Here is a 27,279-nt window from a genome sequence, read left to right on the forward strand (position 1 = left end):
TCTGGCGAGTGCAGATGTGGTGGTGGAAGCCTCTCCTGCCTCCACGGCAACGCTAAGGATGTCTGACTGAAGGCTAGGCCCGCTCCCCATCAGTGGGACATCCCCCGAGGGCTCTGGGACACCTTCCCCCCCCCCCCCCCCCCAGAGGGCTCCCAGGCTGCAGGCTGGGCTGAGAGACCACCCCCCCCTTCCCGAGTGCATGAATCTTGTGCACCGGGCCTCTAGTGTTTTAATTATTGTATTTGATTTCACTTCTTTTTTAAACATTTTACTAGGACCACAAAAATTGTGGTTTGGACCTTCTTTGTCTAAATATCATTTGTATCTGTTATTTTCTCTTTGATCATTTTATACTCATTATTCTTTCCATTTTATTTTTATCAAAAGCTTGATTGTGTTATCAGCAACATCTGTTCTTTTTGCTGTCATTTATGTCTTTTTCTGTTTTTATCATTTTCTCTTTGACCTTTGTAGCTCTGCTTTAAGCCCTTGATTCATAAAGACCTTTTTTGAATCAATGGAAATGTCATGATTTTCATCTTATTGTATATAATTTTTTATGTGTATTTTCATTTAATTATTTATATTACCTTGTGCTACGTGTGTATGTATGTTATGTGTCTCTGTGTGTGTTTAGTGCTCTATTGTGATGATTTCTTTTTGATTATTATTCATTCTTCTTGGACTGGTTATTTGCAGGACAGTAAAAGTGAGGATCTGAGTGTTCCATTAGTTATGAGGTTGTCCTTATCCACAGTTATGTATTAGATATGTATATGCATTTGGGTGTGTAAGTGTGTAAGTTTGGTGGGTTGTTATTTGGCTCTTAACTTCAGCTGACAAAGACTGATAGTTCTAGGGTTATTCAACATCTTCATTTTCTTTTCTATTCTATAGTAAGGTAGAATTCTTCCTTTAAGATGGCAAGTCTGTGTTTTATTCTTTAATCCCGGCCCTCCTGGCCCTCCTAGTGTCTAAAATTTAGGGAGACTTTCCAGCTAGTCGATGTACACTTGGCTTTCTGGGCCAGAGAATTATGACTTTGCCCTCAGGATTTGTCATTTACTTTGGAAGACTTTTCTTTTTCAAGATTATTAATGATTGGTATCCTCTCACTCTGGTTCAAGTTTTATGTCCTTGGTAGTGTTCTAATTATATTACTTTTGGGGTTATAGGTTCTTCCTAAAAAATTTTATCAACAGTGGAGTTAGCATTTCTGTTTCTCTTTGTCCATGTTCTTTTTGACTGATTTTAAAAAGGAAAAATGGTAGAGGCAACTTTTCCCTTTCATCATAAAACTTGATTCCTGATATCATAGGTTTTTGCAGAGACCTGGACAGAGACAGCTTGGTATGATTGTCAGAAAAAAACATGAAACTATGAGTTGGTAGTCACAGATTCTTGACTCAATGTAGACTTGTCATTTTAGGGCAAGTTATTCCTCTCTCTTTGGGTCCTCATTTACTCATCTGCAAAATGAGGGGTTGATCTGTAAGATCTTTTCTAGAAGGAACTGTCTGTGATTATAGGAGGATGGAGTACTGCTTAGGCGCAACATGTTTGGGTTGATAGTTCATTGGTGTACCTTGGATAATCCTAAACAGCATGTGACTGTTGGATTTCTACAGGGAAGCCAATGAATAGAGCAGCAAAAAGCCTAATTTTGGAATTTTCTTGGAGGTCAGAAACTGTAAATATTCTTATTTATAAGAAATAGCCTTCCTATTGAATCCAAGAGTACTTTTTTGCTCACATATGTGGGTCACATCAGAAAGTAAGCTTTACAAATGTAGCAACACAAACTTAAAACTTATTTTCACCTTCATAAGTGTTATCTGGGGAGAGGAAACTCTGATGGAATATTTGGAAAACCCAAAGAAATATAACCCCAGAACTAAAATGGTCTTTGCTGTTTTTAAAAAGAAAAGTGAGAGAGAAGATCTTATTCAATATTTGAAACAGGCAACATCTTCATGAAATATTCTTATAACCTAAAAACTATATTAGTTGTAAGCTAAATTTTCTAATTTCAAACAGTGCATGTTTAAAGAAGTCACATTTGATCTTTCTTGATCAACCTGTAGTAAGTTTACATTTTAAAATAAAGTTTGATATTTCTTTTTGTGTGTAATCTGATCAAATAACCTTCAGAATCTGAATTTACTTTTGTCTGCTCACTAAGGATGTAAATAAGGTCAGGATAGAGGAGGAGAGGGAAGGAAACTGAAATCTACTGTGCTTCAGTAGTCCCTACATGTGCAAAATACTTTACAAGCCTAGCAACTGCTGTTGATGATGGAGATAGCATACTCATTTCTCTGTAATTTGAATAAATATAGCAGACATAAGCTTTAATTTTTTTTTCATTTTTATTTATTTATTTATTTATTTTTTTAAATTAAATTTTTATTGTTCAGATTACATTTGTTCCTCTTCCCCCCCCCATAACTCCCCTCCTTCCAGTTCCCGCCCCACCCTCCGCCCTCACTCCCCACCCACTGTCCTCATCCATAGGTGCACGATTTTTGTCCAGTCTCTTCCCGAATCTCCCATTCCCCTTACCCCCCCAAAAATAGTCAGTCCATTCCCTTTCTATGTCCCTGATTCATTATAATCACCAGTTCATTCTGTACATCAGATTATTTATTCACTTGATTCTTAGATTCACTTGTTGATAGATGCATGTTTGTTGTTCACAATTTGTATCTTTACCTTTTTCTTCTTCCTCTTCTTAAAGGATACCTTTCAGTATTTTGTATAATACTGGTTTAGTGGTGATGAACTCCTTTAGCTTTTCCTTGTCTGTGAAGCTCTTTATCTGACCTTCAGTTCTGAATGATAGCTTTGCTGGATAAAGTAATCTTGGTTGTAGGTTCTTGGTATTCAGCACTTTGAATATTTCTTGCCATTCCCTTCTGGCCTGCAAAGTTTCTGTTGAGAAATCAGCTGACAGTCGTATGGGTATTCCCTTGTAGGTAATTGAGTCTCTTTCTCTTGCTGCTTTTAAGATTCTCTCTTTGTCTTTTGCTCTTGGCGTTTTAATGATGATGTGCCTTGGTGTGGTCCTCTTTGGATTCCTTTTGTTTGGGGTTCTCTGCGCTTCTTGGACCTGTAAGTCCATTTCTTTCACCAGGTGGGGAAAGTTTTCTGCCATTATTTCTTGAAATAGGTTTTCAATATCTTGCTGTCTTTCATCTTCTGGCACCCCTATTATTCTGATGTTGGTACGCTTGAAACTGTCCCAGAGGCTCCTTACACTATCTTCACACTTTCGGATTCTTTTTTCATTTCGCTTTTCCAGTTGGGTGTTTTTTGTCAAATCTTTGGTTTGATTCTTGTGCTCCTCTGGTCTGCTATTGGGTATAATATTCTTTATTTCAGTCCGTGTATGCTTACTTTCTAATTTCTTTATCGTAGCATCGAGGGTCTCATTAGTTTTCGTGAGGCTCTGCACAAATTTATGGCAAGCCCTCAAAATTGCGATTCTTAGCTCCATATCCTCCATTTCTGTCATGTTTTTTTGTCTCCGCATCTTTTATGCTTTCTTGGTGCACCCCCTTGTGGTCTTTGTGCGCAGTCTTGTTCTAGCCAAGCCTTAATTGTTGTAGTTAACACTAGAGGGATTTGACCACCAGGCCGACTGGCTGCAGGAAACAGCTGTGTGGAAAACGTCTGCCTTCTGGGGAGGCGCTAATCCAGCCTTTGCCTGAGGCGATCGGCAAATGGCTGTGCGCAGGCTTTGGGCGGGGCGGGATCCACAGGGCGGGCGGAGGGAGCAGTTATGGCCACTCTCAGTCCCGTTCCCAGAGGCTCTGCTTCTCAGAACCCCGGCAGCCGCTGCAAACCTCAGAGAGAAAGCTGCCCTCAAGTTCCAACTGATGCTGGATAATCCCGCTTCTCCCGTTTGAGTCTGGGTCCCTAGAGACTCGCCCGGATCTGGAGCCCAGAGTCTGAGACTCACTCCCGACCGAAAACGACAACCGCGCCCTCAGCCACCAGCCCGCTTTGCGCGCGCACCTCGGTACCTTTGTATTTTCCACACTGCGCCGCCTCTGAGCCTCGGTTTGCTGTTCTCTTTCCTTCTAGTTGTAGAGTCTCTCTTCAGCCAGCTTTCCTGTGGTTCTGGGTGATGTCCGTTCCGTCTTTTAGTTGTATTTTTGAAATGGTTGTTTGCGGCAGCGGTCTCCGGTGTTTACCTACGCCGCCATCTTGGTCTCTCTAAGCTTTAATTTTTTAAAAAATATATTTTATTGATTTTTCTACAGAGAGGAAGGGAGAGAGATAGTTAGAAACATCGATGAGAGAGAAACATCGATCAGCTGCCTCCTGCACATCTCCCACTGGGGCTGTGCCCGCAACCCAGGTACATGCCCTTGACCGGGATTGAACCTGGGACCCTTCAGTCCGCAGGCCGACGCTCTATCCACTGAGCCAAACTGGTTTCAGCAAGCTTTAATTTTTATTATGCTATGTTTGCCTTTTATAATAAACTAGAGGCCTGGTGCACAAATATTTGTGCACTCGGGTGGGGGGGTCCCCCAGCCTGGCCTGTGCCCTCTCGCAGTCTGGGACCCCTCGGGAGATAACAACCTGCTGGCTTAGGCCTGCTCCAGGGTGGCAGAGGGCAGGCCCAATCCCTAGGTGCAGCCCCTGGTCACGCTCAGGGTAGGGCTGATTGGGGGGTTGGGGCACCGCCCTCTGTTACACTCAAGGCAGGGTCGATGGGGAGGTTGTGGCACCACCCCCTGTCACGCACAGAGCAGGGCCGATCAGGGGGTTGGGGCGCTGCACCCTGTCAAACACAGAGCTGCAGGGCGATCAGGGGGTTGGGGAGCTCCCCCCTGTCACACACAGAGCCGCAGGGCGATCAGGGGGTTGGGGAGCTCCCCCCCGTCACACACAGAGCCGCAGGGCGATCAGGGGATTGGGGAGTTCCCCCCTATCACGCACAGAGCAGGGCTGATCAGGGGGTTGGGGCACCTTCCCCTGTCACAAACAGAGCAGGGCGGATAGGGAGGTTGTGGCCTCGCCCCCTGTCACTCACAGAGAAGCAGGGCGATCGGGGGTTTGGGCGCTGCCCCCTGTCATGCTGATCCCGGTGCCGGGAGGCCTCGCGGCTCTGCTGATCCCGGTGCCGGGAGGCATATTACCCTTTTACTATATAGAATAGAGGTCTGGTGCACGGGTGGGGGCCGGCTGGTTTGCCCTGAAGGGTGTCCTGGATCAGGGTGGGGGTCCCCACTGGGGTGCCTGGCCAGTCTGGGTGAGGGGCTGAGAGCCGTTTTCTGGCTGGCGGGTGACTAAAGCTCCCAACTGCTCCTTTTTTTCTTTTTCTTTTTTTATTCTGGGCCAGCTTTAGCTCTGAGGCCTCGGCTGCTGAAAGCCAGTTTCTGGGGTTTTGTTTAGCTTCTTATTTGCAACATGGTACATAGTTGCTTAGAGTTGCAGCTGAGAGGCCGGCAACTCAGGCGGGGAACGTTAGAGTCAGCCGTCACTGGAGCAAGCAAGCCTCCCTGTTCGCTTCAGTGCATGGCTGCCGGCCGCCATCTTGGCTGACAGTTAATTTGCATAAGGATATGATGATTAGCCAATGGGAAGGGTAGGATCGTACGCTAATTACCATGTTTCTCTTTTATTAGTGTAGATAATAGTTACAAATGTAGGGAAAAGAAAGTCAAATATTTGATCTCAGCTTAGGAATATTACTGGAAAAAAAACAGAGCAAATTATTGACCATGGTTGACATAAAATAAAACCTAGAGAAAAGGAGAAAGTATGTTTCCTGTTAATAAATATTTATATCACATAACAATCTTTTTGCATTCATCTTTTTATACCTTTGTGATTCCGAGTAATGTAAAGCTGGACTGCAGGGAGGGATAGCAGAGACCTGGAGAGAGGAGAAAACCTCTCAACCATTAGCATGGAAAGACCTCCCACCTCACAGTAATTGGGAGTGAGGCATGGTGGAGCAAGTCCACACCTGGGCCTGTGTGATGTGAAGCAGCTCTTGCAGTGTCCATGCACTCTTCCGACAAGTACCCTGTCACCCAAGTGATTAGGGCCAATGCAAGAAGGAGAAGCTTTTTCCTTAGTAAAGACAGGGGTCATAAGTGAGGATGGGGCCTCCATTACTTCATCTCCATTTTACAATCAACACCCATGTAAGGAGGATTTTATTGTCTATATTGAGACTTAGAGAAATCATGTGCCCAAACCAACTTGTACCTACTGTAATTCCTGGTGACTGTTCATTATAACATAGAGATCATATGTTGCTAGTTAACTTATTAGTGGGTGCTACTACTGAGAAGATATCCTAAGAGAAAGTTCCCGAAGTGAGGGGAACATGGTTGAAAAAGCTATGATTTCCAGAAGGTTCTATTAAATCACCTAAGAGCCAAACTCAATTTTAGGGCTTCTGGCAAGTAGGAGAGAATATACTACTCATGGAGCCTGGTGACATCAGTAATGAATAGGAGTGTGTGCCTTGGTGTGTGTGTGGGGGGCAGGGGGGCAGAGGAGGCAAGGAAAGTTCAGTCAAAGCTTTTTTTTTCTTCTCTCCCCGGAGAAATTCTTTGATGAGGGCAGAGACATCTGTAGGGACTTCAAGAATGTATTAGAGGTGTTGCCAGTCTCAGAGCTGAGTAGGGTTTGCAAGGAGGTAGAATTAGGTGACATACCTTATATCCTAATTTAATCCTCTGTGAGAAGCAACTTAAATGTAACTTATATTCATAGTTACAGTTCAGATTTATACAACCCTGACAAATAGATGGACTTGGTGGCTTTGACCATTGCAGGGAGGAGCAAGAAAGCCTTATGTTTGGAGTTTGAAGACTTCTGATCTAGGAGTAGAAAGAAGATAGCATGAAGAAAGCTGAGATGATGAAAGGCAGTTGGGTGGAAATGGAGAATTATTAAGTAGATTCATTTTAAACATTGCTCAATTAGTAATAAGATATTGAATGTTGCTTTACATTTATGTTTATTCTAGTAAGAGCAAGAGAACCACCTCTTTGCTGGTAAGTAGTGTTCTTGGTATTAGGTAGAAAAAATATTTGGGGGAAACTTGCAAAATAATGCAGTAATTAACATTCTATACTATGACAGCCTTTTTCATTGAGTAAATATATGTTGTCTCTGAGAGGCTTAAATCCATTTAGGATCAATTTACAAAAAAAGTCTTCTGGGCACTGTGGTAATTTTATCCTGTGCTAATTTAGCGAAGCTGTAACAGTGTTTGCCAGAATTCTCTTCTTTGTATGGTTCCTGGTTAGAGCTGGTCACATGAGAAATCTGCCTGGGATTTGAAAAGCAGTGAATAGTTTCCTATGATTATGAAATCTGAAAGAAAAAGTAAGTATTCTTGTTTTATTAGGACTATTAACAGGAACCCGGAGACTTCACTGGCTAGGAAATATTATGCTGATTGCATAGCAATAAAAATATGCCTAAAAATACTGTAGGTAGTTGGATGATTACATAAAATGTACATTTATTGCTTTTACCATTGACAATTCTAATATATATCTTTATAAGGATCTAGAAGAATAAAGTGTTGTTTCATGTAATTAAAGTAAACATGTGAGATGGGTTAATTTGGCAGTTATTTGTGTGTTTAAGAGTACTCAGACAGAACTCTTGAGAAAGCAGTGGGACATTGTTAGTTCTGTGTTCTTAAGTTTTCTCATACTAGCAGGTGAAGAACTTCCCAGATAAAAATCTCTAGTCAGTGGTTCTTGTGGGGAAAAAAACACACATTTATTTTTCAAGAAGAGTTATTTTTTTAATTGAACCTTTTGTCTCACAAGATGTTGGGTATAATACAGCATGATTTTTTAGTATTTCATTTGCTTATTTTCCCTCATCATCACATTCTTCTAAAATTTGAACATGGGTAGGAATTTAGAATCAAATTTCCTTCTCTGTATTTTTTATAATCAGTCATCATTATTGTCAAGTTGTGATGCCGCGACCTGCACGGCTAGGGTTCAGGATCTGAAGGAGGGGCCGACGCACAAATGGAAATGCTATACAAAAAATAGGAACTTAGAAGGCATGGGGGGCCAGGTGGAGACCTTCTTTCTTGAAGAGGCACACCAAAACCTGGCCTTATCTGCTTTTTATTCAGTTTTAGATACACATCTTGCCCTCAGTAGAGCACAGTAAACAGGTAGCAGACAGACCGTCTCTAAGGTCAATAAAGATTAGTAAAGATCAGTAAGGTCCAGTAAACATTTACTTTGAGGCTATTAGGTCAGGAAATTGCTTCAAGCCATTGCTATCTCAACACGAACAGTGGTGCTTGGTGTTAGCCCTGCTAATGCCCAAGGTCCATCGGCCTTCTGCGTTCTTTGGTACACTCTCATGATAGCATCGGCAGTGGGTGGCTTCCCACATTGTGAGTTTGAAAGCACAATTTCACTCAGTTGTTCAGCTTGAATTCCTCAGTCCCCACAAAGTGGGATCTTGTTTAAGCTCAGAATACTATGATAGTCAGGGCAGGTGGAAGTAGGGGTGGATTGTTACATGAGGGCACAAGAGCTCCTGACAGACGCTAAGAAGAAGGAAGAGGGAGGGGTGCAGAAAGGGGTGGACAACATGAATTTAAAATGTATGGATCTAACCCTGGCTGGTTTGGCTCGGTGGATAGAGTGTTGGGCTGTGGACTGAGGGATCCCGTGTTCAATTCTGGTCGGGGGGCACATGCCTGGGTTGTGGGATTGATCCCCAGTGGGGGGCATGCAGGAGACAGCCGATCGGTGATTCTCTCTCATCATTGATGTTTCTCTCTCTCTCTCTCTTTCCTCTCTCTCTCTCTCTCTCCTTCTCCTTTCCTCTTTGAAATCAATAAAAATATCTTTAAAAATAAAATAAAATAAAAAAAGAAAGAAAATGCCAATTGTCCAAATTGGCTGTATCATTAAAAAAAAAAAAAAAGAATGGATCTAGCTAGAACTCCACATAAAAAGTAGGAAAATCAGATATTTGGAAATCAGGACCCAAGTTCTAGTCTCATTTTTGAGGTTTAATATGAAGTTGGTATTTGCTTTTGGAAAAGTCTGGACTTCAGTTTTCTCAACTGTAAAATGCGAGTATGTGAATCATCAATTTTTCTAGCCTCTCTATCCTTTATTCAAAAGCAGTTGTAGGTAGGAAGGAAGGATATGGCGGAGTAGGGAGGGTGTTCCACCCTTCCTTAGTCAGAGTGATTCTGTTTAAATACCGAGTCTTCTTTGGAGGAGGATTGCATTTAAACAAATGGTTCTGCAAATAAAATATCTCTGAAAATGAGAAATCTGGTCCAAAGAAGACTCAGTATTTAAAACAGAATCACATCCTTCCCTCCTATCTACTTCCTCACATTTAACTTTCCTTAATAAAAACTGCAACAATCATGGAATCAAAACATTTTAAATAAAATCTTTTTGTATTAACCTTGTCAAGAGGTCTATTTTTGGTTCATTTTTCTTTTCTTTTTTTGATATAGTTTTGGAATGTTATGTGAAAATAATGGTTATATAAATACTATTTGATAATAAAAACAGGGTGATAGTTTTAAACCATCATGTGCTCACCTTTACCACAATAAAAATGTGGTCTGCTGCAGTAATTAATCAATCAATCATTAATTAATTTGTTTATTTAATAAATTTTCATTGCGCTTTGTGGTAGCTGGTCTCCAAAGATGGCCCTCAATAAACCATGCTTCCAGACCTTTGTATTGTCCCCACCCACATTGAATCTGGGCTGATGTTGATTCACTTTATTCAGTACAATGTGATAGAAGTGATATTATATTATTTCTGATCCTAAGCAGCTTCTCCTTTTGCCTTTTTTTGTAAGACCCAAGCCACCTTGTAAGAAGTTTAGCTATCCTGCTGGAGAGACCACATGGAGAAGCCTTATGGAGAAAGGGTCTGAGACTGTAGAGAAAGAGCAGAGGGAGAGGGCGGGGGAAGGAGAGAACTGAATGATTCAGCTGGGAGGGGAAGAGTGAGAGGGATCAATTGATTCAGTTGTTCCAGAGTCCCACTGAGTCCAGACTTCCTACCATCTCTGTCAGGGGGTCAGACAGAGGGAGCCATCTAGCGAGTCAAGCTCCCAAATGACTGCAAAGCAAAAATTGCTTTTATATGTTTAATGGTAACAGTCCTTTTTAAAAATATATATATTTTATTTATTTCAGAGAGGAAGGGAGAGGGAGAGAGATTAGAAACATCAATGATGAGAATCATTGATTGGCTGCCTCCTGCACACCCGCTACTGGGGATCGAGCCAACAACCCAGCATGTGCTCTTGTCTGGAATCAAACCCAGGACCCGTCAGTCTGCAGGCCGACACTCTATCTACTGAGCCAAACCAGCTAGGACAGTCACAGTCCTTTTTTAAACAAGGTGGTGCTTTTGATAGTACAACTATCTCTAAAAGTCTGTAATTTTTATTCCTTTTGTTAGTGGTAGCTTGTGCTTACCATTGGAGTCACATTTGTGCTTTCATGGAGTCACATTCTTTTTCCTGAGCCATTTTCCCCCTCCAAGAATGAGTTTTATTTGGCCTTTGTTGCACAGAGTATGTTTAAATTTAATCTGAAGTTGAGATGAGAAATAGTTGCAGCTTTTAGGGTGGCAACTCCTAGGATTTCTGGATTCTCTGTGTTCCCTTGCATCCTGCTTGTAACTAGGCCAATTATTTCCCTGAGCTCACCTCTTTTGTAGAATTTGTTCAATACAACTAGTAACCCAAAGCCATAAATTCACTAAGTTTATAATCTGTTGTGCAAATTATTGTAGGTGACAATTTCACCAAATATTTGACCTTTATAACATGGGTCACCATTTTTCTAGTTCCAAATAACAGTTTCCATGCCACCTACTATTTGCTGCTGAAGATAGGGTCATGAAACAGCACCCCACTTCTAGGTACCAATTTCTGTATTAGTCAACTTTGCTGTAGTTACAAAATCTTGGGGGCTTGCAACAACAAAATGTCATATATATATATATATATATATATATATATATATATATATCACAGTTTTTAAATCTATTCATCCATCAATGGATAATTAGTTTGTTCCATATCTTGGCTGTTGTGAATAAGGCTGACATGAACATGGGGATACAGATATCTCTTTGAGTTGGTGTTTTTGTTTTCTTTGGATAAAAACCCAGAAGTGGAATTGCTGGATCATATGTAGTTTATTTTTAATTTTTTAGAAAATTTCATTATGTTCTACACCAATTTACATTCCCATCAGTAGTGCAAAGATTCCCTTTTCTCTATATTCTCGCCAACAGTTATTTCTTGTCTTTTTGATAATAGCCATTCTAACAGGGGTGAGGTGATATCTCATTGTGGCTTTGATTTGCATTTCCCTGATGAATAACACTGAACATCTTTTCATGTTGACCATCTCTATGTCTTCCTCGGAAAAATGTCTATTCAGATGTGCTTATTTTTAAATTGGATTGTTTGCGAGTTTTTTTTTTGTGTGTGTGTGTTTTTAGCAATTGAGTTCTATGAGTTTTTATATATTTGGATATTAATCCCTTATCAGATATATGATTTGCAGATATTTTATCCCATTCAGTCGGTTGCCTTTTCATTTTGTTAATGGTTTTCTTTGCTGTGACCTTTTCTCCGTTCTTCTTTCTGCTTTCTCTATTTGCATGCAGTCTGCCAGCTCCCATTTCAGACTTGCTCATATCTGCATTCTGACTTGTGACATCAATAGCTTTTTTTCTAACTGTCCCTGGTCTCCTACTACTTCTCTAATTCTGACACGTGGCAAAAAAAATAAAGCCTTTGAAAATTCCAGTTTTAGATTAATTATAGAGTAATCAAATTATTGTGCAATTTTACTTGAAGCATGAAACATTAGTTAGCAGATTCTTTGATAGCTAGGCCTAGAAGATTCTATTTCACTGTTATTTAAGAACCTTGGAGAGCTACTCAAGAAGATAATTTAGCATTAGAGAATAAATTCTGATTTAGAAGAGTAAGTTATTTCTCTTATAATTTTGGATATAATAAACATTGTCTTTCTTCTTGGAATGTTACATTTTACTTAAGATAAAAACCTTCTTTTTTGAATTTTGAAGGTTTTACTTGTACTGATGTGGAAAGATGTCTATAATTCACGGTTAAGTAAAGAAAACAGATTTCAGATAAATATTATGGAATGGTTCAATTTTAAATATAGTTTTTTCTATGCACATACAAAAATATGTACATGTATGTATACACAAAGGTATCTATATGACTATTTATTTATTAATACATACCACACTGATGGGTTTGTGTTTCTGGGGATTGGGAATGGAAGGTTTTTATTTTTCCTTTATATAATCTTGTTATATTTAACTTTTTACAAGCATATATTATCCTCATAAAAAAAGAAAAAAGGATAGCTCAAAAGTCACTAAAATTTTGTTACAAATGCAAAAGCAAAATTTGTGTGACTTTTTTTTTCTGTGTCAGTAAATCACACTTTATGAAATCCAGAAAGAAGAACATTTTCATGCATAGTGAGTCAATGGGAAACTTATTTTGTATGTATTTTGGGAGGGTGGTGTTATTTGTATATATTTGTAGTGTAGCCTTTCAAAAGGAGTGGCGGCTGCTGTGCCCGGGAGAAGTAATGCTGGGACTTCCTGACCGGGTGGTTGTGTTGATCTGGAAGACTCCCCTGAACACATGCTTTTCTTATCAATGGAAACCAGCACAGACAGTTATTTTGAATAGCAAGTGTGACATATTTTAAAAATATATATATATTTTTTGATTTCAGAGAGGAAGAGAGAGGGAGAGAGAGTTAGAAACATCCATGATGAGAGAAAATCATTGATCAGCTGCCTCCTGCACGCCCCACACTGGGGATCAAGCCCACAACCCTGGCACATGCCCTGACCGAGAATCTATCTCTGACCTCCTGGTTCATAGATCCATGCTCAACCACTGATCCACGCTGGCCAGGCAGCAAGTGAGTCATCTTTGTAAGGAATGCTTCTTGCTTTTTGGCTCCTTAAGTTGATTAAATTTCCTGGCACAATCATGCTCCTTCAAATATTTAGTTCTCTTACATCTACCTTTCTTTTCTCTTCAGTGATTTTTGTTACCCCTACCTAGTAGAAATTATGGTTTAGAAGCAATACAATAAAGTCACTACCACTAACAAACAAACAAAAAATGCTTAAAACTCCCTCTGAGGTCAGTGTCAGAATATCCCTGGAGGGTGAAGCTCTTTTAATAGGGAAAATTTGCTGAAACCCCATCTGAAGAGATGGATGAAAGAGTGCAAGAAAAGGCAGCCAGGCTGAGAAAGATGCCTATGTTGGTCATTGTTAACAAATGATACATTTTACTGTGCTTGAAAGAGTATTTGGGTGAGAGACTGAAATGAACCACATTTTTTGTCTTCTTGTATTATTGCATGAATTGAATAATTTGGCCATTTTTTGCTTACTATGTTTATAATGTTGATATCTGGAAGGACATTTAAATTGTTCTATTTCTTGGTGCAAAATAATTGATAAAGAAATTTTCTCTGCATACAAGAGTCTCATTCAGAACCAGGTTTTATGCTGGAACCGCCCCCCCCTCCCCGCCATATATACTAGTGAGACCATCTTTCAGAGGCTAAAATTTCAGGAGAAATATCCAACATTAGGTTCCATTGTGCATCGAGTGGCTGCACAATGCACAGGGATACATTAGTTATTTGCTCTTAAATAGCACAGAGCACTGATGTAATTAGAGCGTACAGAATAATAACTAATTATGTTAGCTACTATTTTACATTATAGTCTATAATAAGATTGATTTGGCAAGAGATTAATAGTTTCTTAAAGTTCAACTTGTCTTTAATTTTGCTGTATTTATTTTTGGAAGGTAAGTTCTGACATTAAAATGTTATATTTTATAACTAATGTATAGTATATTTTAAAAAATGTTTATTTGAAACTTATAGCTGTTTGGCTGTGCTCTAGTCTCTCATTTATCATGATCACTGAAAAAATAAAATAAATAATTAAGAGCTGACATATTTATTTTTTTATATTACTTGCTGTTAAAGTTACTCTTGGGAGTAATATTTCATCTTTGAATCAAGCCATAAATAACAGATGAGACAAATGGAAGCTGTCTTTTAAATGATAAGGCATCTTTATTCTATTCTTATCATATTTTTCCTATAAAATATGTAGAGCAATGTCTGGTATGATTAATTACTTCTGATTTAGTGAATGAAAGCATGGCAATTAAGAAGAAAGGACCAGTATTTAATATTTATTTCTACCCTTCTTTTTTCTTTTAAAATATATTTTTATTATTGATTTCAGAGAGGAAGGGAGAAGGAAAGATAGAAACACCAATGATGAGAGAGAATCATTGATCGGCTGCCTCCTGCACATCCCACACTGGGGATTGAGCCCGCAACCCAGGCATGTGCCGTTACTAGGAATCGAACCATGACCTCCTGGTTCATAGGTCAATGCTCAATCACTGAGCCATGCCAGCAGGGCTCTACTGTTATTCTTATATGTTAGTTTTCTAAATGAAAACAAATCATTTACTGTTGACTTTCCCTCCATTTTTCCCTTCTTTTGTTCTGATTACTAGGTCTACACTTTCAATATTAATGCTAACTATGGATTATTACTGAATATAAACAAAATCATGTGATACTTAAGAATATTTATGATTTCTTTTATAGATTTCCTTGTCTGTCATACTCTATCAATAATATCTTGTCTTATCAGTTGTGCTTTAATGGAATTAGCCTATCTCCCTAGCTAAACTATAAATGTTCTCTGAGGAAATGGATGACCCTTACACTATTTTATATCCTCAATGTCTAACTCAACACTTGATTGTTTAAGACATTTTTAGTAAAGCTACCTTTATAAAGATTCAAGGAATTTTTAAAATACTGAATTTGTTCATATTCTTCTAAGTGTGAGTCTGCAAATATAGACAAAACATTTTGTAACAGTTAAAAGCCTATCAATTTATTTTATCAACAAACCATTCTTCAGAAAGAAACTTTGATTATTACTGATTTTTCTTCTGAGATGTAATACTCTATTGATTATATCTAAAAAATTTATGACATGCTATTCTTTCTGTACTTTCAGCGGGCACTATTGTTTACCTAGATATCTTGAAATTTTAAAAAATTAGCTTCTGGGTACTTATATTCTTTAATGCAATTACGAATGCAGGTAGACTTATTGCTCAGAGTGGTTTTAATTTCTGAATTGTAAAAAGAAGAGGTAAATAAAAGAATAATAAAATGTGCTTTAATGTAAAAAAAATTAAATGGAGAATAAAATGCATTATGTTGGGTTGAATACATACCAAGTATTGAATGATTTATAACAGATATCTGACCAAAATGTTTGGGAGCTGGAGGACTGATCACACAGGAAGATAAAACACAGCTTCTTAATATGGTAGCTTCTTACTTTGTCTTATAGGATGGGGCAATTTGTTAATTTGGTCAATGATACTACAAATTAAGTCAATTATACTTAGTAGCACAACTAAATTTGTCCAAGTAGTGTGTAAATACATGCTTCAGAATTTACATGTATAATTTCTTCTCCTGAAGTGAAAGAAATATACTTTATTCCCAAATGCCCAGCTGGTCAGTGCTAATCTAATTAATCCTGCTTGGCACACATTAATCTACACAGTGACTTTTCATATTTATAATTCTCTTGTGAGTTAGTATGGGTTACAAAATTTTACTGGACTAAGGTGAAATCACAACTAGGATATGGAATGACAATTTAAGCAGATACATGTTGAGATTCTGCATAAAGAGAGTGTGTGGGGGGGTGCTTATAAAATTTAAAACCAGGTAAGGCACCTGTGATGGTTAATTTTATGTGTCACCTTGAGTGGGTCGTGAGTGCCCAAATTAAACATTGTTTTTGGGTGTGTCTGTAAAGATGTTTCTGGATGAAATAGATTGCTCTCCCCAGTGTGGTTGGGCATCATCTATTCCATTGAAGGCCTGAATAGAACAAAAGGTGGAGAAAGAAGGAATTAATCCCTTTTTTGCTAATTTACTGCTTGAGCTGGGACATCTCATCTCATCTTCTCCTGCCCTTGGCCTAGAATTTTCATCATTTGTTCCCCTTGCTCTCAGGCATTCGGACCCAGACTGAATTATACCACTGGCTTTCCTGGATTTTCAGCTTGTAGACAACAGATCATGGGACTTCTCAGCCCCCATATTCATGTGAACCAATACTCTTTATCTATCTATCTATCTATCTATCTATCTATCTATCTATCTATCCTATCTATCATCTATCTATCTATCTATCTATCTATCTATCTATCTATCCTCACTTATCCTCTTGCTATATATAATTCTATGGTTCTTTCTTCCTGAGAACCCCTCTGTTACAGCACCTCAGGCTTGGATTTGGCATAGACTGTGACCACTTTGACATTAAGTTCCTATAAAGATAAACATCTCTGTGGAACTTACAGTTCAGAGATTTTAATTTTTTGGAATTGGAATAAATCATCTTTTGTTTGATCCTGTGGACCCCTATTTCCTAAAATAATATGCCAATTATAATTTTTTTGAAGTGAATTTTCATTTTGAAAGTTGCATCAACCTTTCTGACGATGCCTATTAGTCACACAGTGAAAGTCTTAGGAGATGAAATGGTTAGGAAAAAAGCTTAGGAGACAGAAATTCCTTGGCTTCAAGAGATTGGTATCAAGTTGTGGAATGTTGATAAGGGTGGGATGGAACCAGAAGCAGATCAGAGGTTGTGCTTAGCAGGTGACTTTAGAGGAGTTATGTGTCTAATTTAGGTCTCAATTTACACATGTGCAAAATGAAAGTGGAGTATTAGATGATCTCTAAGGTTCCATCCAGTACTAAAATTTAAAGAGTCCTCTTGGGAATAACAAAAGTTATCTTGCATCTAACCCAGTGCTCTGCACATTGAGTGCTCAATAAATGCTAATCGACGATGGCAGTGATAAAGTAATAAATGTTTTGATCAAACAGGACGCCTTTATTCTTGAAAACTTTAAATAGGAAACCCTTCTGTATTTTCTAAGGATAGGCTACTTGGCCAATATTTATAATTTGGTGGAAAGAGGGAGGGTGGATAGAGACAGAGTCTGCAGAGCTTCTTTCTTGAGCTGACTAATATTTCGTCCCAATAACATACATTTTCAGGATTAGCACTCTTAAAGGGTTCTGTTAACTGCAAATGATATTGTAGAGTATATTATAGATAGTCTTTTTAATTTTATCATTATTTTTTAAAAAAATATATTTTATTGATTTTTTACAGAGAGGAAGGGAGAGGGATAGAGAGTTAGAAACATCGATGAGAGAGAAACATCGATCAGCTGCCTCCTGCGCACCTACCACTGGGGATGTGCCCGAAACCAAGGTACATGCCCTTGACCGGAATTGAGCCTGGGACCTCTCAGTCCGCAGGTCGATGCTCTATCCACTGAGCCAAACCGGTCAGGGCTATTATAGATAGTTTTGATGGAATTAGCAGGTGAGCAGAAGAGGGCAGAATTACATAGAAAATTCTTTGGAGCTATAAAATCCATTATTTCTTAAAGGGACCTCTTCAAGGCTCCATACTGGGCAAAGTATTTTTCATTTGCCTCCCACATCTTCCTTTGACCTTCCCTACTCTCTGCCAAGGGAGGACAATCTACATGGATTCCACCAACAAGTTCCAATACCCTGTAGCTTCTATTTGAGTCTGGTCTTGATAAGAGGGAGGGAGGGAAGAGACTGAAATCAAGGTATTTATTCCTGATATCCCTCCTTTGAGGTCAACTTGAGCTGTCATTGTGTTTGACAAGCTGTTGCCTGGTCCTCTTAAAGCAGTTGTCACCACACAAGCCTCTCTCCTTCTGGGTCCTGGTAACCTTTTTCTCCTCCTATCAGGTCTAGGGTGGTGACTTCTCTGCTGATGTGAGGCCCAAGTTCCTTCACTATCCCTGTGGTTTACTTGTACTCCACTTTATAATGAGTCCCTTTGTAAATTAATGTTTTTTAAAAAAATATATCTTTTTAAAAATATATATAGAGTTAGAAACATCGATCAGCTGCCTCCTGCACACATCCTACTGGGGATGTGCCCGCAAACAAGGTACATGCCCTTGACCGGAATCGAACCTGGGACCCTTCAGTCCACAGGCCGACACTCTATCCATTGAGCCAAACTGGTTAGGGCAAAATATATATATTTTAAAATATTTTTTCAGAGAGGAAGGGAGAGGGAGAGAGAATCATTGATTGGCTCTCTCCTGCACGCCCCCTGTTGGGGATGGAGCCTGCAACCTAGGCATGTGCCCTTGACTGGAATGGAACCCGGGATCCTTCAGTCCACAGGCTGATGCTCTATTCACTGAGCTAAATCAGCTAAGGTGTAAATTAATTTTCCTGGAATTACTTTGAGTGTGCTCTGTTTCCTGTTGGGATCATGACTAATACACATATCATTCTATAAATTGAGATTAAGAGGAAATTGTAATTGGGGCCATATCACCACAGATCTTGTTAGGCAGACTTCTGTCACAGCCTTCTGGACTAGTTTATGAGTGTTCTCTGTCACTCTTTCATTTTCTTACCCAACCATCAATTTCTTGTGACCCCATGAACCAATCAGTGAGCAAGGTTACAGCTGGTTCAAAACCAAGCCAGAAAGGCTTAATTCATTTTTCATTTCCCACCGTTCCCAGTTTTCTACTCTGCTCCTACTCTTGGTGCTGTAGACTGTGAGATCCCCAATCAAAAGCAGAGGTTTTGTCTGAGACTTCTGTCGTCCCTGGAGCCTGGAGCACAATAAATGCTAAACAACTGCTTGTATAATGAATACATGGAAGATGGAATTAAGGAAATGTCTATTTATCGAGCCTTCTGTTTCCAGGAAGCCTAGGGCTGGTCTACTTCTCTCCTTTCCTTGAGGATGCTCTGTGCTTTTCTTGCCTCTATGAACAACCCTGTTGCTGTGTTATGACCATTTGTACACTGGTAAATGATTTTTTGTTGTTATTTTATAACAGCTATATTGAGATGTCATTCACATGCCACAAAATTCACCTACTTAAAGTACATGATTCAATGGTTTTAATGTATTCAAAGAATTGTGGGATCATCACCACAATACAATTTAGAATGTTTTCATTACCCTAAAAAGAAACCCCATACACATTAGTGGTCATTCCCTTTCTCTCAACCTCTCCTTTCCCCATTTCCTGCAACCACTAATTTACTTTCTGAATCTATGGAATTGCCTATTCTAGACAATTCATATAAGTGAAATTATTTAATACTAGAGGCCCAGTGCACAGATTCGTGCACATTGAAAAGAAATTAATTAGAAGGTGGCTGGCGGGGTGGGATTGGGCGAGACGGGCCAGACATGCCCTGGAGCCAACCTCCTGTGGTCCCTCCCGGGCTGGCCACACCTGGGGTGGCACCGGGGTTCAAAGGGTGTCTGCAGAATGAGCCAGGTTCCTCCGGCAGGTGGGGTCCCTCAGCCTGGCCTTCGGGGATCATCCCCTGAGGGGTCCCAGAGTGTGAGAGGGGCACTCTGCAAAATTGCTGTCGCTCAGGAGCTCCTGCATTGAGCGTCTGCCCCCTGGTGGTCAGTGCGTGTCATACCTACTGGCCAGTCAGCCATCAGCCAGTCACTTAGCCTTTTATATATACCAGTATATAGAGATGTGGTTTTTTGTGAGTGACTTCTTTCACTTTGCTTACTCTTTTCAAGTTTCATCCAAGTTGTAGCATCCATCAGCACATCATTTCTTCTTGTTATAGTCAAATAAGATTCTAATATATAATTATACCACATTTTATTTATCTGTTCATCATTTGATGGACAACTGATTTTTTCCACTGAGTGCTGATAAATGTTTAACAAATAATCTGCAAAAAAAAAAAAAATCCTTATTCATAGCATTTGTTGAATTTCATGGTATAAGTACTCACATTATGGCTGATTGCAGGCTATATGATGTCACTGAACATGTAGTTAGAAAGAGATGCTAAAATTAACTCTTATGAGTCCCTACAAGCCAGATCCAGTGCACAAATCTGACCATCTTTACTGATGAATCACTAAAGTTACCAGAGATGTGGCCACACCCAGTGAAAATGCCACATACTATTAATTTATTCCTCCTGCCAGAAGAATGCTGCCCCAGTCCCTGCTGCTCTATTACTGGCCCAAATCCTAGCACAGATAGGATTCAGTTGACACAGGTGGGAGACAATCCAGTGATGTGGCTGAGAGTGTGCCTCACTCTGAAGCCAAACTAAATGTATCATATCCCAGCTCTGGCACCGACTGATGGTGCATCTTGGGTAAGTGACCCAATTTCTCAGAGTATCTCCATCATTAAAATGGGGAAATAAGAGTCCCCACCTCATAAGTCTGTTGTAAGGATTAAACTAATATGTTACTTTAAAGTAATCAAAACATAGGAAGTGTTCAATACACCTGGTCTGAGGACCTCTTCCAGGAGTAAGCTTTGTTCCCTGTGTGAGTCACCTCTGTGCACCTGCCACATGAAGCCTGTGGAAGTTGCTACCTGCCTCCTCCGCAGCTCTTTTCAATGACCCTTACTGCTGACATCCTGTATGATCACTTCTAGATAGTCCTGCTCTCCCAGAGAACTGGATGGTTCTCCAACTGCTTTTTGTTTCTCACAAAAGAGGAGACTCTTGGGCTTGAAGAAAGTGTTATCTGCCTGCTTCTCTTAACTGGCAGATCATCTGTGCTTAACCACTAGGTTTAGAAAAGGCCCAAGGGAAACTGATGTTATTCTCAGCCCTCCTAGCTGAGACTAGCACAGTGGTTCTCAACCTTCCGGCCCTTTAAATACAGTTCCTCATGTTGTGACCCAACCATAAAATTATTTTCGTTGCTACTTCATAACTGTAATGTTGCTACTGTTATGATCGTAATGTAAATATCTGATATGCAGGACGGTCTTAGGCGACCCCTGTGAAAGGGTCGTTCGACCGCCAAAGGGGTCGCGGCCCACAGGTTGAGAACCGCTGGACTAGCAGATCTGGAGCATCCCTAGCATAAGAGAAAGAAAAGCCTCCCAGCCTCCCACAGAGGAGAAATCTTACTCACAAGCCCCAAGACACTGAGGGTAAAGGGAGCATTGGCATCCTAAGCAGACTGAGTGGAGAAAGAAGGAGATGGCAAGTCATGACAAGAAGAGAAATCATCCTGTGTGCAGGATTGGCTTGGACGGAAGCCCCCAAGGCCCTGGAGTCCACTTTGCTATATGCTCCTAGGCAGGGTCCCTAACCCAAGTAACTGTGTTTTACACCCTCATTCCATGTCCCACCCTCCCCTCCTCTAATCCCAGGACCAAGAATTTGGTTCAAGTCATGAATTGCTCGGATAGGGGGACATCATTTACTAATTTGGGGTAAATCCAGGTCCATTAATATTTACCGAATACCCACCAGGAGCTGGGCAGTGTTAGCTGGCAGTCCCAGGAATCCTAGGAACCAAAAGTCCACAGTCACATCGCAGAAAAATTACCCTGCCTGTCTCTGAGCATCCTCACGTCCTCGAGGTAAGCTTCTGGGTCTGATTCCTGCAAAACATCAGCACTTCCTTGTACTAGGGGCTTCCACGAGGCCCCCATGGAGCCTCCTTGAAACGCTGGAGGCTTAAAGGGCTTAAAGGGCAGGGCGTAGGAAGGGGTGGGGAGGTAAGGTAAGAAGGAAGGGGAAGAAACAAGGTGCGTTTCTCCCTCAATGCGTGTTCCAATCAGGAGTCGGCTGAGTTCCCAGGCGCCGATTCACGCGGGGCAGAGACACTCCAGGCACCGCCTGGCACCCCGGCGGTGGATTGGGGCAGGTTCGGCCCCGCGGCTCACTCCTCCCCCCTCGCCTCCCTCCGGGCTCCTCGCCTCACTCAGGGGCGTGTCCTGTGCTACCTCCCTCTCACAGTGGTCCGCTCCTCCGGTTACAGCGGCAGCGGCGCAGCCTGAGCGAGCGCAGCGACACCTCCGGCTTCTAGGACTGACGCTGTGGCCGACTCGGCGCGCTCGGGGCACCTGTGCGGAGCCGGAGTTGCAGGACGAGGGGTGGGAATTCATGCCAGCCACTCTCTGAGCCCGGAGGCAAGGCCGCCCCCAGCCCCTTAGGAATCACTGCTCTGCAGAATCTCCGCCCAGAGCTGGGAGTCCTGGTGGGGTGGACATGTGGAGGACCAGCTAGGGGGCTGAGAAAGGTAAACACTGGGTCCAAGTGTAAGAGGCAGGGAAAGCTGTGGCTGGGACCATGACAGCCTCCCCCCTGGACTTCGGGGAGGTGGAAACTTTCCTGGACAGGCACCCAGAATTGTTGGAGGATTACCTGATGCGGAAGGGGAAGCAGGAGATGGTGGAGAAGTGGCTGCAGAGGCACAGTCAGAGTCAGGGGGCTGTAGGCCCAAGGCCTGCACCGGCGGGCACCGGCGGCATGGCTCCCGGCGGTGGCAGAGGCAGCAGCAGCGTTGGTGGTGGCCCTGGACCAAGTGGCTCAGGCAGCAGCCAGCCCCCTCCGGGTGGCGGGGACTGTGGTGGGGCTCCCCTGAGTCCCAGCTGGGCCAGTGGCGGCCGGGGGGATGGGAACATGCAGCGGAAAGCTTCTCAGAAAGAGTTAAGGAAGAGTTTTGCCCGCTCCAAAGCCATCCACGTGAACAGGACCTATGATGAACAAGTGACGTCCCGGGCCCAGGAGCCCCTGAGCAGTGTGCGGCGGAGGGCGCTTCTCCGCAAGGCCAGCTCCCTGCCTCCCACCACAGCCCACATTCTCAGTGCCCTGCTGGAATCGAGAGTGAATCTGCCTCAATATCCCCCTACGGCCATGGACTACAAGTGCCACCTCAAAAAGCATAACGAGCGCCAGTTCTTTCTGGAACTGGTCAAGGATATCTCCAATGACCTCGACCTCACTAGCTTGAGCTACAAGATCCTCATCTTCGTCTGCCTCATGGTGGATGCTGACCGCTGCTCTCTCTTCCTGGTGGAAAGGGTGGCTGCTGGCAAGAAGAGCTTGGTCTCCAAATTGTTTGATGTGCACGCAGGAACCCCACTGCTGCCCTGCAGCAGCACAGAGAACTCAAACGAGGTGCAGGTCCCCTGGGGCAAAGGCATCATTGGCTATGTCGGGGAGCATGGAGAAACGGTCAACATTCCTGATGCCTACCAGGTAGGACTTTGCGTTGCCCCCCCTTCCAGAGCCCCACTGGCCTGGAAGCCGAGCCTTCAGTTACCCTTTGGCATCCAGAAACACATTAATTTAGACTCTTTACAATACGAATCTTGCTATTTAAATTCCTTCTGAGTTTAGATCACTTAGAGTGTTGCTACACCATCTTTGATGTCATGGTCTTTCCCTAACACACAGTGGTTTGTGGAAAATTCATACAGAACAAGGGTTACATTTTGCATCCAATGATAGCATGTGTTCTCAGTCAAGATACTTTGTCTTTAAGAATGTCGGTGTATGGTTTTAGAATGTATTTGTGGGGTGATAGAAAAAGATGTCTACTCCAGAATTCCAGTGTTAGTCTGAAGAAAATGGGCTTGTTGGTGTCTCTGCTGTCTTTTTGGGATCATAATGCATTTCATTCTCATTTGTGCTTGGAAAGGGAACAGAGTGCCTAACTACTTTCCTATCCCCTTCTCCAGCTTACAGTTGCATGAGTTCCAACGTAGGGTAGAAGAGGAAGAGAGGGAAGGTCAGGAGAATGGTCCTCTGACACATTTGAGTCTATTTAGCATCTATTTTAACTGTTTCCTTGTTGTTGAGTTTTCAGAGGTTGGGAAAGTAGAGGGGTGATTTATCTGTAGGCTGGGATGCAGCATTATCTGCAATCAGTTTTTGATAGGACTGAGCAGTAGGTTTTTAGTTTGTGAAGCAAACAAAAAATTGATAATTTTCTAGCAACTCCAAAGGCAATGAGCAGGGTAAACATGCTAATTACAAGTGGAAAAGGAAACTGAACATGCTGTCATCTGGTATTTCTAAGCCTTTCATTTTCACAGTGACTTGAACTTGATATTACCCTGGATCTGAAAGCCAGTCAGTTCTAATTTCTTCAGTCTCTGTTACTGAACATGGTGAAACTGGATGCCACTTTCTGAGACTTCTTCAGGGTTCATAAGAATTGAGCACTCCTTCCAGTTGTCTAAAGGAGATATATGTTTTTCTAGAGTTTGGTTGCTATTGATCAGAACAGCAAAAGTAGTGGGAAGGACATTAAAGGTAAACTTATATTTCATCTGGAAGTTGACAGTTTTACATAGAAAATTGACTAGCTTGTATTAAACCAAGTTTCATTTTTTTTGTGAGGTGTCACTATAACACTTTAATGTTAAGGGATGCCTGTCAAAATACCGTTTTTGTTAACCTTTTTGTATTGATTAGGTACATTATTCATTATATACCTCTTGAAGACCAATAGGTTTAGGTCAAGTAACCAATGAGTAATCTTTAACAAGTGTCTCTTTTCCTACAATCCCAGAAAACCATGGGGAGAAATAAAAGCATTTAGTAATTCATATGTTGAGGATTCTGTAAAAAGTTGAGCAATCATAAACTCTTATTTCCCAGTATTTCCACATTCTTATTGTGTGCTTGGGCTAAAAAAAAACCCCTTCCTAGTCAGATGACACTTGTTATAGCATGGAATTGCAGTCTTTTCTCTTTTTTGCCTTTGCTTTTCTCATTCTTCACCAATTGATTTTCTCCCATTTATATAGCCTTTATTTCTTACTCCCCTCCTTCAGCTCCTGACTTTTATTTAATACTGTTCATATACTGTCCTTTCTTCAAGAGCATAATTCCCAGCTTCCTCAGCAGTTAACTTGTCTTCCTGCCGACTAGAACTGTGGCTAGAGGTGTTAGAAAATCAGATTTTCACAGCTGATGTTTCTTCTGGGCCCTATTCTTGCTTTGAAGACAGAGTGTAAAGCAAAGTTGCCTTTTAATATTTGAAAGCTGACATTGGGCAGGGAGAGGTTTTGTTTTTGTTTTCTCTCAGGGTAGTAATGATGGGTGTAAGACTGGGTTGTTGGGAGGACTGGCAAAGGCAGGGAAAAGAAGGGTGTTATATGGGTTGAGAGTTTACGATCTTAGTTCACTGTTTGTATTCATTTGAATCTGCTTAGAAAGTCCCCTTTCTAAGCTGATTGGCCTCCTTCATGTATTTTTAACACAGTGTGTTTTATATTTTACTTACACTACTCTTTGATGAAACTACTTCTTTTCTTTGTTGTGATACATGACAAAAACCAATAGTGTGACCTTGGGAGAATTTCTTGACTTCTGAGTCTCAGTTTCCTCATCTGCAAAATGGAAACGACACTTACATGGCAAAGATTATTGTTTTGAAAATAAAATGAACCCTGGCTGGGTGCCTGAGTTGGTTGGAGCATTGCCCAGTACACCAAAAGGTTGCAGGTTTGATTCCCGGTCAGGGCACATACCTAGGTTTTAGGTTCAATCCCTTGTTGGGGCGTGTATGGGAGACAACAAATGGATGTTTCTCTCTCACATCAATGTCTCTCTCTCTCTCTCTCTCTCTCTCTCTCTCTCTCTCTCTCCAACCAATAAACAGAACAGACTGACATACCTCGATGTGGGGATGGGAGGACGAAAATAAATAAACCAAAGAACTTATATACTTATGTGCATAGTCCATGGGCACGGGCAATAGGGTGGTGAAGACATGAGGGGGCATGGGTAGGGGCTGGGAGTAAGGGAGTAAGGGGGGAGGAATGGGAGACATCTGTAATACTATCAACAATAAAAATATCTATATTAAAAAAATAAAATCAATAAACATAGCATTGGATGAGGATAAAAATAGAAAATAAAAATAAGATATTACATTAAATTCCCTCAAACATTACCCGCACACTGCAATTACTCAGGAAATAGTAACAGAAAATAATGACTATGACGATATCTAGTTTACTAGCATTCTTTCTCTTTATCTCATTTTCAGGTGTTTTTTCCCCCCGTTATCTGGGACTGAGATGTGAATTGAGCACATTTTGACCAGCCTAATCTTCCTCTGAGCTATGCTCCCCCCTTAAACTAAATATTTTAGAATCAACTTTACATTCAAGGGATAGAGAAATATCTATCCTTCCACCCTGTACTTGAGATTTCCCTAAATGTGATTGATAACACTGACCATAGCCTATCCCTACACTTTGTTCCCCTTAGTAACTTACAAACTTTTTATAGAGTTATATTGATGTTGCATCCTTCCCAAGTTCTAATATTTTCCCCCATCCATTTTATGCTGTTATAGATTTTTCTTAATGAAAACTGGCAACCTTCCAAATGCATGTTCTTTTATCATGATGTTATTGTAATTCCGATCATATATTGTGAACATCTCGAAGTTCCTATATAAAAATATGACCATCTTCCATGATTCTTTAACTACCATGTTTTAAAGGTCTTTGTTGCTCAGATTCAACTAGTGTACTTTTTTTCTTCAGGAGATGCAATTATCACACAGTCTCAGAATTTAATCACTTGATAATTAGGTTAATGATCCTCTTGGAGGTTCAGAATAAGGTTGAGAGAAAGGCATTGAAGACACTTAGGAGATTATGATAAGTATGGCATTTTGGAGTCACGGATAGATAGTCTAATGAAATACTAAAGTTGAGTAAAAGTTTTTTTTTCACAGCAAAATACTCCTTAGTTTATTTCATTATTTTTCATTACTTTCCTCAATTAGTCCTAAAAAACAGACTTGAAATTTGATGACAAATAATGAATTGCAAGTGGAAAAAAAATTCATTTTAGATATACAGCATAGATCAGAGTGGCTGCAATATACCATTTTCCCCTGACAGTTATAAGTTATTAAACAGCCCACTTTAATTTAGTAATGAAAAAATTGCCCTCAAGAGGTTGAAAATAAGAGCACTCAAGTAACAGATGTTCTCTTTGAGATTATTCTAAGCATACAGAACATAGCACTTTAAACATTAATAAAAAGTGTGAGATGGTACTTTTGTTACTGCTGATAATAATGATACAGGTGTTTGATGGGCTTTGGGCTTCAAAAGCAGCCACGATATTTTGTTAGGTGAACTGAGAAGAGGAAAGGGGATGACGCAGAAGGGTTACAGGTGTGCCAGGCTTTCAGGAAACCCGATCTATTTACACAACAGATTTATTCATTCATTAGTTCCAACAAACACACACTGAGTGTCCGTTATTCACCT

The 27,279-nt window shown here is 40.9% G+C and overlaps 2 protein-coding genes across 3 annotated transcripts in view; both read left to right on the plus strand.

Moving 5' to 3' along the window:
• PRKRA (protein activator of interferon induced protein kinase EIF2AK2) overlaps positions 1 to 27,279 on the plus strand; it is a 375,739-nt gene that overhangs the window by 297,033 nt on the left and 51,427 nt on the right. The gene's annotated exons all lie outside the window — the stretch shown is intronic.
• PDE11A (phosphodiesterase 11A) overlaps positions 22,322 to 27,279 on the plus strand; it is a 285,421-nt gene continuing 280,463 nt past the window's right edge. For both annotated transcript variants that reach the window (XM_070422681.1, XM_070422682.1), the window contains exon 1: positions 22,322 to 23,233. In XM_070422681.1, coding sequence (XP_070278782.1) covers positions 22,322 to 23,233 — 912 coding nt within the window. The remainder of the gene's footprint in view (positions 23,234 to 27,279) is intronic.

This window comes from Myotis yumanensis, unplaced genomic scaffold, assembly GCF_028538775.1.
Source record: "Myotis yumanensis isolate MYYU_CA2020_CCGP unplaced genomic scaffold, mMyoYum1.0.hap1 SCAF_8, whole genome shotgun sequence".
In the NCBI taxonomy this organism is placed as follows: domain Eukaryota; kingdom Metazoa; phylum Chordata; class Mammalia; order Chiroptera; family Vespertilionidae; genus Myotis; species Myotis yumanensis.